The 14,246-nt window shown below is 36.3% G+C and overlaps 1 protein-coding gene across 1 annotated transcript in view; it reads left to right on the forward strand.

Moving 5' to 3' along the window:
* MALRD1 (MAM and LDL receptor class A domain containing 1) overlaps positions 1–14,246 on the forward strand; it is a 518,391-nt gene that overhangs the window by 376,771 nt on the left and 127,374 nt on the right. Inside the window, exon 33 of the mRNA XM_020872693.2 lies at positions 14–171. Coding sequence (XP_020728352.2) covers positions 14–171 — 158 coding nt within the window. The remainder of the gene's footprint in view (positions 1–13; positions 172–14,246) is intronic.

The raw sequence follows: 14,246 nt of genomic DNA on the forward strand, positions 1-14,246 counted from the left end.
TATCTATTTCAAGGTAGTGGCCAGCACTTCCTGTTTGTCAACTCATCTGGCCCCAAAGAAGGATACGCTGCAAGAATCACCACTTCCCAATACTTCCCAGCAAGCCTCGGAATGTGTGCTGTTCGGTTCTGGTTCTACATGGTTGATCCCAGGAGCACAGGAGTCTTAAAGGTACAAAAGGAAGACAGAGATTTGTCTTTCACTGACATTTCAGAGCATGTGTTTAAACATTTCTCTCTTTTTTTGGTAGTCAGACAACACCAATCCTGATTCTATTAATTTCTCATTTCTTTCTGGGGCAATGGGACTTTGGCAAGCAGTTCTGTCATTCATCTTAATCTCATTCAAGATTTATCTCATTCATGGCTGCCACCTGAACCCAATTATGGTGCATGCTATTTAAAAGATTATCTAAAGATGAAAGATTATAGGCAGATTCTACATGTATCTTCTAATAACAACTTAGATAGAAACAATGAAGAAATGTGATGAGAGGGATAGCAATGGAAAGGATTCTCTTCCTCAATGTGAAAGCAAAGCACGCTTAAGATTATAAGTATATTATCAGCTCACACTGCAAACAATGTACCTTCTTTATTTTTAACTAATTGAACACAAGAATCTATACCAAATGCTAATGTCTTTACATAAACAAGTTGCTGCATCTATACTTCTTATATGAAAGATCAATGAATGAAATTTTCACTTGTTAGGAACCAATTTTGAAATCTTAATTTCTAATGAAAAGATTGTGTATCAGAACACCACAAATAGTGATATTGCCTTGAAATTATGCAGTCACTTGTTGTTGGGATAAATATACAATTTGGAATTTTTGTTGTTATCTCAAACATTGTCCCTTGTAAATAATAACAGCTATTATTAAGTGATTCCTATCTTTCTGGCTATTCATTTTAACTTTATATGTGTTAGCAGTTTTAATTCTCACATTGTCCTAATGAGGTAGTGTTTAGCTTTCCCAAAATTTTCAGTAAAGAAAACTGAACTCAAAGTGGCTTAATAAATAACTCTTCCACGATTACACAATTGACCAGAAATCTGATTTCAAAAATCTGACATCCTTTATCCAGCATTGTTGCTCATATTTTCTGCATTAGTCAGAGACGTCTAAGGAGAAATATGAGGGAAAGAGAGAAAGAATAAAAGGCCTTATCAATTCTAGCCATTTCTAGGAAAGCAAGCTCTTATCAAGTAAAAATAAAAGCATGCAAGAAAGTGGAGAATCTGTTTTCCTCAAAAGAAGCCAGTAAAAACAACAGAGATTCATTTTTAAGAATTTAGATACCTGTGAGTATTTGTAGATCATGAAAAAAGTTTGGACTTTTTTGTTATTTTTACATGTAGTATGTAAATATTCAGTAGATTAGCCTATTGCTTATGCTAACTTTTATCTAGGGTAATTTATAAACACTGATCTTAACTTTTTAACTCTATAATATGTTGTTTTCACTGATATTTTAAAACATAGATACTGCAATTGAAGAGGACAGTAGTTAGTGGTTATTTGTTACACACAGAAGCAAATATGAAATGGAAACCTTTCAACAGAATGCACACAGATTTCAGTCACTTTCTAACAAAATGTTGCTTTCTCAATTCAAAACTAACATTTGTATATCCTTTAGCTATTCACCAGCTGGCCAGTCAGTGCTACAGGCTGAATGTTTTTGTCTCCCCGAAATCACGTGTTAAATCCTAACTATGACAGTCAGCTAGTTGAGTTACCTACTTAAACAGCCCACTGTTTTTAGCCATGCTTCTGCAAACAGTCTTTGAAATGAAAATGTTGGTCTCAAGTCTTGATTTCTGATAGCTTGCTTAAAATAGTGGGTACAGTTTTTTCTAACTGGAAGGCAGCTCCTAAGTATACCTTTGCTTTTATACTCTCAGCTGTCTTCAGAGAGGTATACTGGAAAGAACAGTGGAGGGGAATTGCAGTAAGGCTGGCATCCGGGTTTTGTAGAGAAACTGCCCTCCTCAACACCAGATTGTCTTGGTAGGTTTGACTGTCCCCATAGCTTTTTACTGCCTCCACAGGTGACCCAAGCAGAACCAGTTATCGTCACTTCCAGGATCTGATGCTGTGTTTGTTTACAAGAGTCTTTCTCTGTCTTCCGTGTTGCAAGTCACTGGCTAGAAGTGGACTAAATTTGGGGCTCTTGGAGACCATCTTTCCCAATGTGGGAAGAGAGATTGTCTGAGAAAGAAGCTAGCACACAGAGAAATTTGGGACCAAAAGAAGGAAGACAGAACTGTTTCTATTTAAATCCTGGAGCCTGCTTTACCTGAGTCAGTAAAGTTCTCTTTGTTACTTGTTATTGGAAAATTCCTGTTACAGAAACCCAGGGAGAAACTGTTTTTGTAATGTATCCTCAGATCTCTGATGGATCACAGTAACTGTAGCAAGTCTGCTTCTCAACTGTTGCTTTTAATCTTGAGTTATTCCAAGTCTGAAAAACTCCCTGAATATACCATATTTTTATATTATGTGAACAAATCAGTGAAGTGGAAACCCATTCTTTCCACTCTTTTAAAGTGAGACTTTCCAGCTGCATGCTATTCTTTCACCGGCAACTGTTTTTCTATTTTGTAATCTCTAATTTGAGTATAACAGTGTCACATTTTATATAATTTCCTTGGCAGGGGTATTTCACCTCGTGTGTTGCCTTAAAATCATCTGTAGTTACAGTATTGACAAGACTGATGGACAGATAGCTTCTTACAAAGGGTAGGAAAACCCACCTTTGTGAATATATTTTCTAAAGTAACCAAAATAATGTTATATAGATTTATGGGGGGGGGAAGGAATTTCTTCTTTTTAATATTAAAAAAATTTAAGACTATAATAAATGGTAATATGCACTGAGGCATGATGCAGATAAATAGATATTTACTGCTATCAGCATGCAATTATAAAGAGCATGTTGGAAATTAAAAGCTTTATAATTTTTATATTATTTACCAAAACATTCCACATCTATAAATATATTATAAGGAAATAAAGATAGATATGCACGATGTTTTATTTATGTGTCTTCATCTCACTGTTGTTTATAAAAGGGAATATTTGAAATGTCAAATATTAAGAATTGGTAAAATATAGTACATTCACTCTTAGAGTGAAACACTGGAGAAGTTAATTCTGTAAATGAATAATTGATAATAAAGAGAAGTATTTGTGATTCATTAATAACCAAAGTAACCAAATTTACAAATATGTATTCTAGAATGTGGTATAAAAATATATCTTATTTCACATATTTTAACATGGGGCTATCTATTCCTTAATCTATATAAATAAGTATATATGTGTGTGTGTATATATATATGTGAAAAAATATATGGAAGGATATACACTAAAATGAAAAGAGTAATTGTCTTTAGATGGTGAGATGGAAAGATTGTTTTCATTACTTTTACTCTTATTTATAATTTTTCTACATTAAGCATGTGTTGCCTTTCTAGTAAGAAAAATATATACAAGGGTCTTTCTAAAGGATCTTCACATTTGAAAATGTTGAAAGACACAGGTCAAGGATATCCATAAACAGGTCACTTCTTGAGTTAATAAATAGCAAATGTGGTTCTGGAGAACATAGTAGATTATAAACCATCTCTTAGATTGATAACATAAATTCTTTAAAAAGGATATGTCAAAGAAAACACCTAAAGTGAAGTTCCATACTAAAGTATCTGTGAGGCCCTAAAAATAACCTGGCATTCCTAAAAGAGATCAAATAGCAGATTGTATGGCTTCTTGTCAGCACAAATCTGAATTTGTACTGAGTGTTATGTTTCTCTTGCCTATCTGTGCTCTGTTCTGTATCCCAGAGAACATCTCCCAGACTCCTTTGCTGTTTGCATTCCTGAATGAGTTCGACCAAAGGAAGGTACTGGCCAAAAATCTGAGTGCAGGAAGAAGAGACAAGCCTTCCTCCTCTCTCTCTCCTCTCTTCTTTGTCTGTTTATTTATATCTATATTTCTCTAGCTGAGTTTGTACTGCATTTCATCTGTGACTCAGTTCCCCCAGAAGGCCTTGTCTCCCTGGTTCAACTCCTGCCAAGGATACTGACAAATGCCATCTTCTTCCAACAACTCAATTTCACTACTCCCTCCCTTTGACTTTCATTTTCAGAGGAGGAACATCTTCCTGTACATGCTAATCTATAGGTTGCCTCATAATTTCCCTGGTGATTTCTCATCTCTTCCATAAACATTGTACCTATTACCTATATTAAAGTTCCTCTATTTGAAATATATTAGTTTCTGTTTCCTAACTCAGCCCTGTCTAGGTACCTACCTCAAAGAAAACACAAATCTCTCAAAAACATTAACTGATAAAGCAATGAAAAACTGTGAATGAGCACCAATTTAAATTTGTTCTCCTTACGTTAACTTCTTGAAAACTTACTGTCTAGTAGAGGAAGACAGAAAACAAATTGAAAAAAAAAACACTAATATGAAAACTTCTGTTTGTGATATAATACTATGGACCAAATTAAACTGTTTTCTATAATATATAATTACTCATGGTCTTCTGAGAAAGTTATTTTATACTGAATAGTAAGAAAGTCTCTCTGAGAAATATGAGGTTTGAATTTAGACTTGAAAAGCTAGAAAGATCCATTCTTATGAATAACTGTAGTAAGAATGTTCTAAGCAGAAGAAATAAGCTAAGGGAAAAGTTCAAAAGTAGAAGGTATTTGAAGGCCACTGTAGTGGAACAAAATAAGCAAGAGAAAGAGAGAAACGATCAGAGATAGGTTAGAACCAGCTCCTTCAGGGCCTTGCAGAGATGGTAAGAAGATTAGATTTTATTCCAAGGATCATGGAAAGTCATTGGAGAGTCTTAGTCAGCTTGAACTACTATAACAAATTACCATGAAGTGGGTGGATCAAACACAAGTTTCCTTCTCGCAGCTCTGGAAGCTCAGAATTTCAAGATCAAGGTATGGGCCAATTTGGTTCCTCTTGTGGACCCGCTTTCTGGTTTGTAGATAACTGACTCTCACTGTGTGCCCAACCAGTGGATAGAAATCATCTTTTTTGGGTCTGTTCTTAAAAGGACACTAATCTAATCTACAGGGCCCCACGCTCATGAGCTAATTACCTTCCAAAGACCTCCACCTCCCAAAATCAAAAGAGAATTTGAGAATTTGGGCTTCAACTTATGAATCTGAGAGGATATATTCAGCCTATAGCCGAGGTATTAAATTGAGGGATAATAACATTTTCTTTGAAAATTGAGAAGATATACTGTGTAGAAAAGGGACAGGACCTGGGAGTAGGAGGAGGAGATCGGAAGTGGATGTGAAACAAAAGGGCAAGTTACATGATTTCCAGGGGTCCCCAACTTGATTTAAAGTGGAGTATAAGAATAAACTGGGAAACAATTGCCACAAATAGTGAACAAGCCTGAGCTCTTCATTGGCATATGAAGGTTATCTTCTAATAAAACACACTTTAATTTTATTAGTATATTAGTGAAGGGCATCATATAAAGTTAGTTTAATCAAAATGTTATATGGTTGATGAGATCAAGGTGAAATTCAATTATGATGTGCCACTTCCCTGTGGCTCAGACGGTAAAGCGTCTGCCTGCAATGCAGGAGACCCAGGTTCAATCCCTGGGTCGGGAAGATCTCCTGGAGAAGGAAATGGCAACCCACTCCAGTATTCCTGCCTGGAAAATCCCATGGATGGAGGAGCCTGGTAGGGCTACAGTTCATGGGGTTGCAAGGAATTGGACATGACTGAGCAACTTCACTTTCCTTTCCTATTACTTTTTTAGGATAAAAAGCCAAATAATTCACATCTATCCATCCTGCAAAATAGAAAGCTGCATGATGAAAGAAATGTTTTATAGAAACTAGAAAGCCTGATACTAAATGTATAATATTCAGGGTAGTGAATAATATTCAGAATAATAAGATGTCTATTCAGGCTTCAGTATCCTCTGATTCACAGGCTCATGATTTATGGAGCAATGCTAATACATACTTTATTTTCTAGGTCAGTTTCTTTCTTTGAATTACCTAGCTACATATAAAATTAAAAGCACTCTTTAAAATGGTACTGGTCGTTTTCTGATACATATTGCCCAAAAAGCCCTAAGTGAAACCAAATTAATTTCCCATGAGATTATTTAGTTTCAGTAGTTCAGCTCCTTTCTTCTGACTTGTCCTGATATTTAATGCTAGCTCAGGTGGATTATTTAATGTCTATGAAAAGAGGTAAAGTTTGGCACAGAACAAGAGAATTTCCCTACAAATAACTAATAGCCATTTATTACTCCAGACTCATTTTTTAAAGACACAAAAAGGAAGTGAACTTCTGTAATTAATACTTTTCAAAATGCTCTCTGTAATTTATAGAAGAGTTTCTTTGTTCAAGGGGGAAAAATGAACTATTTCCTAAAACTTCTTTCAGTGATAGCAGATGAGTTAATATATCTAAAGGGGCTTTCCAGAAGCTTATTGTTCATATATCAGAACAGTTAGCCTACCAGGTTGAAGTGATTTTTATTTTAAAGTTGAGTTTTAGGCAGTCTAGTGGTTTAAGGTAAAACTGCCTTCCAGTACCAGGGTATGGGTTCAATCCCTGGTTGAGGAGCTAAGATTTCACATTCCTCATCACCAAGTAACCAAAAAACATAAACAACAGAAGCAATAGTGAACTGAATTTGATAAAGATTTTAAAAACTGTCCACATTTTAAAAAATCTTAAATAAAGTTGAGTTTTAGAGCTAAATGATTTCTGCTAAAACATATGGAATTCAACATGTAAATCTGTTCAGGAAGCCATTATTGCCATGGCCTTATGCTTGTGAATTTTGCTTTGTTTTGTTTTAATGTGATGCTTAGAAAAATACTAAGAGCAGTGGGAAAAAAAACTGAGAATAATGTAAGATGGTTACTATATGCTATACTCTGAAGTCCTTTACATTGATCTAATCGTCAGCCATCCAGTGAGGAACATAATGGCATTATCTACACTTTTACAGTTGAGTAAAATGAGATAGAAAAAGCTTCAGGAATTTGCTCAAGGTCACAGTGCTATTTAAGAGATGGCAGGCCATGATATTCCCACACCCACTGGCTCCAGCCTATGCTTTTAATTAGTATGCTTTACTGCCTCCCAGCTCTAGATGGGTTTTTACAGCATATTTTATTTTCCATACTTTATTGCTCAAAATCATCTTTTATTCTCTCCAATAATTATTGAAATCTGGTCTTTAAAAGATACTTTACCTGTTTTATATTCTGGATGTTGTGGTTTTCAATATAAATTTGATTTGAATTCCTAATGTAATTTGACAAAGGTAAAAGAGGAATGTGAAAAAGATGGCTTAAAACTCAACAATTCTAAAGATGAAGATTATGGCATCTGATCCCATCACTTCATGGCAAATAGATGGGGAAAAAGTGAAAACAGTGACAGATTTTACTTTCTTGGGCTCCAAAATCACTGTGGATGGTGACTGCAGACATGAAATTAAAAGACACTTGCTCCTTGGAAGAAAAGCTATGACCAACCTAGACAGCATATTAAAAAGCAGAGATGTCACTTTGCCATAAAAGGTCTGTATAGTTAAAGGTATGGTTTTCCCAGTAGTCATGTACAACTGTGAGAGTTGGATCATAAAGAAGCCTGAGCACCAAAGAATTGATGCTTTCAAACTGTGGTGCTGGAGAAGACTCTTGAGAGTCCCTTGGACAGCAAAGAGGTCAAACCAGTCTATACTAAAGGAAATCAACCCTGAATATTCATTGAAAGGACTAATGCAGAAACTGAAGCTCCAGTACTTTGGCCACCTGATGTGAAGAGCCGGCCAACTCATTTGAAAAGGCTCTGATGCTGGGAAAGATTGAAGGCAAGAGGAGAAGGGGGCTTTAGGGGATGAGACCATTGGATGGCATCACCTCAATGGACATGAGTTTAAGCATACTCCGTGAAATAGTGAAGGACAAGGAAGCCTGGTGTACCGCAGTTCATGGGGTCACAAAGAGTTGGACATGGCTTAACGACTGAACAACAACAAACAATGTAACAGAGAAGAAAAAACAAAATTGGTGTCGCAGTTATTTAAATCATCCTCCTAAACATGGCAACCTAAATGTATAGTGTGGTTGGTATTGGGAGGGGGGTGCTATCAGTATTCCTTTCCCCTATAATTGCCCCTATGACATAACATTTAATCCTTTTGTTCTGCTGCTTTTGATGGTTAACTTTTGAATGAGCTGTTCAAGAACAAGAGCCACCAAGACTACATCCTTTTTGTCAAACTTTTCAAAACCCTTTCTGGTCAGTTTCAGAGTCCTCTTATATTTGTTATCTGATCTATATCTGTCCTATTAGAAGAATTGGCCCTTTCAGGGGCCCCGTCTCTCAGACAATGCAAGAGGAAATTCTTTATGTTCCCTGTGTTGTTTCCAGACTTCCAAACTTCAGAATAAGACATTTAGGGAATTCCCTGGAAGTCCAGTGTAGGGCTTTGTGCTCTCACTGTCAAGGGCCCGGGTTCAATCCCTGGTAAGGGAACTAAGATCTTTCAAGCCATGTGGCCAAAAAAGAAAGAATCTCACTTCAATTCAGCCTTGTTTCTTAAATGCAAAACAACCTTGAGCCCTCTAGGGGTGATGCACAATGAATCATTGAGGGCCAGGTATTTTGAGGTATTCTAGAAAAGACATCTGATACACCAATTGGCAACTACCCTTATCACCATATATAATTATATGATCAGAAATAATTGAATAATGAATTAATAAAATATTGTATATAAGCAGTTCCTAGTAATAAAGGAAAATGTATTTTAGATTTAAGTAAGTAAGTAAGTAAAGCCACTCAGTCACATCTGACTCTTTGCGACCCCATGGATGGTAGCCAACCAGGCTCCTCTGTCCGTGGGATTTTCCAAGTGAAAGTACTGGAGTGGGTTGCCATTTCCTTATCCAGGGTAACTTCCTGACCCAAGGATTGAACCCGGCATTGCAGGCAGATACTTTACTGTCTGAGTGACCAGGGAAGCCCATTTTAGATTTATATTCACACACAAATCAGGACACTAGATTTCCACTTAGTTCAATGAAGTTATAACTTACAAATTGATAACCTGCATTAATGACTTGCCCCAAGTCTGATTATTACCGTGTGATGTTACCACAGAGACAAGGACCTGGCCCATTTCTTAATTGTCACTAGTGCTATAGAAATTCTTCCAGTGACATGTTGAGTAAAAGGAGAAATGATAAAAATGTTAAGTTTCAGGAAGGAAAATATATATTCAAAAAAATTTAATATATATTTATATTTATAGAACCGTGCATTCAAAATCAAATAGGTTCTAGTTTGTATGGCACATGCTTAAGGCAATTTACACATCAGATTTTCTGTTTAGTCCTTTTCTTTATTATTAATGCTTAATTTTAAAATGCATTTTTATGATATGTTATTACAAAAGTTGTTGAGAAGCATTATCAGTATTTGGTCTATAATTTTATTCTTTTTTTAAACACATTTTAACCATCCCAGACTAACAAGTTTACTCTCATTCCTGTTACATGCTGAACCTCATAGTCCTTATATCTACAACTAGTGGTATACTGCTATCAAAGGCAGCTTTTGAGAATAACCTCAGAGAATGTTTAACAGAGGAAACAATGATATATGCAAATATCCCCAGACATAAAAGGTAGGAAGTCTGTGTAGATGAGCAGACACAGCAAATTTCTGCCCTCTAAACAGACTTATCAAACTCTAGATAATACCCTCCATGTGAGCATTTCATACTATTTTAGCAAAAATGTAGTCATGTGCTAAGGCAGTAATTCTCAACGTGTACACATACTGGTGTGTCAGTCATTTGTAAAGTGGGACACAGGTAATACACAAGAGCAGTAGTCAAAATGAACCCAAGTATTTTTCAGTGTGATTTCTTCCCTTTTTGAGTATAGCTTCAAGATTCTCCCTGTATCAGTGTCCTATATTATTTCTTCTAACAGGTCTTACTGAATAGAAGGCAAGAAAGGTAAAGTTGTACCTGGTGTGCTAGGCATTTTGCTGAGCACTTTGTGTGACACTGAGGATGCTGTGATGGGGAGTGCGCCCATAGGAGAGTGTGTCCAACAGAATGTTTCATCCATCACGTTGTGTAGTGAGAATCATGGGCTTATGTTAACAGCTTAGCAAAGGTGGGTGCACCAACCTTGATGGCAGAGATACTTCAATAGTGCAGACAGAGGAAACAGTGCTGACACGTGCTGTTATCTTTTATTGTATATAATAGGAAAATAAATCTCAGGATGGGCAAAACCTTGCTATTAGTTTCTATTAAAGTATAAATTAGCAGGCTGAGAAGGCACTCCATGAAATGCAAAGGTTGACACTCAGAAGAAGCAGCTAATCGAATATGACCTTCAAATTAGACTTTCCCTTTAGAATATAATAAAAGCAGGAAAAGAAAAGTGACCTCAAGTTGAAGAGTTATGCCGCTAAAAATTAAAATCAAGTCACAGTTTTAGGATAGAGACATGGGAATTTGCAAAAGAAGATATTTCTTACACCTGCCTAAAAGCAAGTTAGGTGCAAAGTCACCTTGAGAAAGAACCAAAAGTCAGCTCTGCTTTAAAGTCTGGGTCCCAAGCTGAATATTACTTCTTAAAAAGAGAAAAACACTTAATATATTCATAGTTAAAGCAACTTTTTTTTCCCCATTTTTATTTTGTGAAATTTGTCAGTCTATTTTCCTGATAGATTTTGGCTTCAGTGCTCTGTTTAGGATGCCTTTTCCTGTCATAAAATAGCAAAATATTCTCACTTGTTTGTTATCACATAATTTTGATTTTCAGACCTAACCGATTAATGCAGTCGTAATTGATTTTGTGTACATGTGGTGAGAAGTGAGAAACTCATGATTTTCTTTCCAGATAGGAAGCTGGTTATTCCAACACCTTTGATTCAATACTATGCCCTCCCTTTGTTGGTTAGACATGCTTTCATTATCATTGTTAAATTTATGTATACCTTTGTAAATTTTCTATAGGTTCTTAAGAGAATGATTGCTTCTTAGTTGAAACAAAGATAGATAGATACACAGAGATGATAGAAACACAGAGATAAATCATGATCCTCTACAACCTTACTCACAGTGATTGACTTATTTTGACAATTTAGGAAAGACATTTTTCCTCCAGTATAAAGTCTCAATTTGGTTTTCCATTTTTATTGGTCTCAGCTTCTATATTTCAAAGCCATGTGGTGGAATGCATGAAGATTCAAGACAGTTATATGTGCTGGAGGAATTAAAATGTTTATCAATTTTAAGTATCCCCCTTTATACATTCCTGAAATCTTATTTTGTTTGTTTATAATACTTACATCCTTGCCACTTTAAAAATAAATTCTTTAACATCTTACACATCCCAACAATGGAAACAGTGAGCGACTATTTTGGGAGGGCTCCAAAATCACTGCAGAAGGTGACTGCAGCCATGAAATTAAAAGACGCTTGCTCCTTGGAAGAAAAGTTATGACCAACCTAGACAGCATATTAAAAAGCAGAGACATTACTTTGCCAACAAACGTCCATCTAATCAAAGCTATGGTTTTTCCAGTAGTCATGTATGGATGTGAGAGTTGGACTGTAAAGAAAGCTGAGGACTGAAGAATTGATGCTTTTGAACTGTTGTGTTGGAGAAGACTCTTAAGAGTCCCTTGGATTGCAAGGAGATCCAACCAGTCCATCCTAAAGGAAATCAGTCCTGAGTGTTCATTGGAAGGACTGATGCTGAAGCTGAAACTCCAATACTTTGGTCACTGATGCAAAGAACTGACTCAATTGAAAAGACCCTGATGCTGGGAAAGATAGAAGGCAGGAGGAGAAGGGGACGACAGAGGATGAGATGGTTGGATGGCATCACTGACCCAATAGACATGAGTTTGAGCAAGCTCTGGGAGTTTTGATGGACAGGAAAGCCTGGGGTGCTGCAGTCCATGGGGTCACAAAGAGTTGGACACAACTGAGCAACTGAACTGAACTGAGCATCCATTATAAACAGCTTATGGCTGGATTTTTTTTTTTCTGTAATGTAAAATTTTATAAATTAGTACAGGTCTTTCGCATCTATACAAACCATTTTTTGTGTACATTTTCTATTTGTCTTTTTGTTTGTCTGTTTCATTATTTACCCTGTTAGCCCTGTCTTCATTTAGATTGATTGTACATCCTTTACTTCTTCTTATTCCCTGTGTTTCTACATTCTAATTGCTATATTCTTCTGTAAAGTGGACACTTAATTTTTGGTAAATCTCTTTAAAATATTCGTCCAATTTTGTTGAAAATTAATTGCATGCTTTAAACTACCTATCCCTCAAATAAAAAAAGACCTTTGGCAAAATTTTATTGACCTAAACTAACCCTCTCAAACAGCTCTATGACTTACTACAGTTATATGCATATTGTAAATGTCATCTACTTTCCTGGCAATTGTATTCTTTAAAATTCCTTAGACATCATCAGTATATAATTATCAATGATAATTATCAAAGAGCATGATCTTTGCTCACTACTCTTTATTAATCCCTATTGTTGTTCAGTCGCTCAGTCGTGTCTGACTCTGCAACACCATGGACTGCAGCACACCAAGTTTCCCTGTCCTTCACTATCTCTCAGTGTTTGCTCAAAGTCATGTCCATTGAGTTGATAATCCACCCAACCGTCTTATCCTCTGTGGCCCACTTCTCCTCCTACCCTCAATCTCAATCCCTGTGCCGTCCACCATATTGAATTCTTTTTGTTTAATGTATTCATTAGTTTGCTCATGGCCACCATAACGAAACACTTTCTCCAACAGTATATACCCAACCTGTGTGTCTTGGGTATGCAAGTCTGCACCAGTAACTCCTAACATAACGACTGACTGGGCTTTTCATGGAATTCTTTGATTAATTATAAGCTGGTGACACATGCATAGATTCTTCTCTAGGCTGTCATCTCTTACAGTTATTCCAGAATTCTGCTGGGAGCAGTCAATTTTGGGTTTTTTTCACCTGTGGATGTTTGCAAATTCCTCCCTTTTGTTTATGTAATTTCAATCAACAGTTTCCATTTAATTTAAAGCTTCCAGAAAGAACTTACTATTTTTGTACATTGGTAGATGTGCTCCTAATTTTCCAGTGTTTCTGGGGATGGAAACATTTTTGAGGTGTATAGATAACGTATTTTTTCAGTTAGCCATCAGAACCAGAAACCATTTTTCCAAATATTTACAATTCTTCAAAATACACTAAAAAGGTAAATCAAATAATAATTCCATTTTTTTTCATGTTTATAGTTTTACAGTCTAAAACTTCCTTCATTTGGAGGGAAGATGCTTTGAAGACATTTTGAAGGTAGTCTGTACAGTAATATTACTAATTGGGATTAATAAAAAAACCTTGGAGGTATCAGGCTAACATTTAATGCTGCATAGGTCTTTCTGCTATTAAGAGGCACTTTATTTTTTTTTTTTCCATTTATTTTTATTAGTTGGAGGCTAATTACTTTACAGCATTGCAGTGGTTTTTGTCATACATTGAATTAGCCATGGATTTACATATATTCCCCATCCCCATCCCCCCTCCCACCTCCCTCTCCACCCCATCCCTCTGGGTCCTCCCAGTGCACCAGGCCTGAGCACTTGTCTCATGCATCCAACCTGGGCTGGTGATCTGTTTCACCCTAGATATACATGTTTCGATGCTGTTCTCTTGAAACATCCCACCCCCGGGTTCTCCCATAGAGTCCACAAGTCTGTTCTATACATCTGAGTCTCTTTTTCTTTTTTTGCATATAGGGTTATCGTTACCATCTTTCTAAATTCCATATATATGTGTTAGTATACTGTAATGGTCTTTATCTTTCTGGCTTACTTCGCTCTGTATAATGGGCTCCAGTTTCACCCATCTCATTAGAACTGATTCAAATGAATTCTTTTTAACGGCTGAGTAATATTCCATGGTGTATATGTATCACAGCTTCCTCATCCATTCATCTGCTGATGGGCATCTAGGTTGCTTCCATGTCCTGGCTATTATAAACAGTGCTGTGATGAACATTGGGGTGCACGTGTCTCTTTCAGATCTGGTTTCCTTGGTGTATATGCCTAGAAGTGGTATTGCTGGGTCATATGGCAGTTCTATTTCCAGTTTTTTAAGGAATCTCCACACTGTTTTCCATAGCGGC

The sequence above is a fragment of the Odocoileus virginianus genome, chromosome 9, assembly GCF_023699985.2.
Source record: "Odocoileus virginianus isolate 20LAN1187 ecotype Illinois chromosome 9, Ovbor_1.2, whole genome shotgun sequence".
Classification (NCBI taxonomy): domain Eukaryota; kingdom Metazoa; phylum Chordata; class Mammalia; order Artiodactyla; family Cervidae; genus Odocoileus; species Odocoileus virginianus.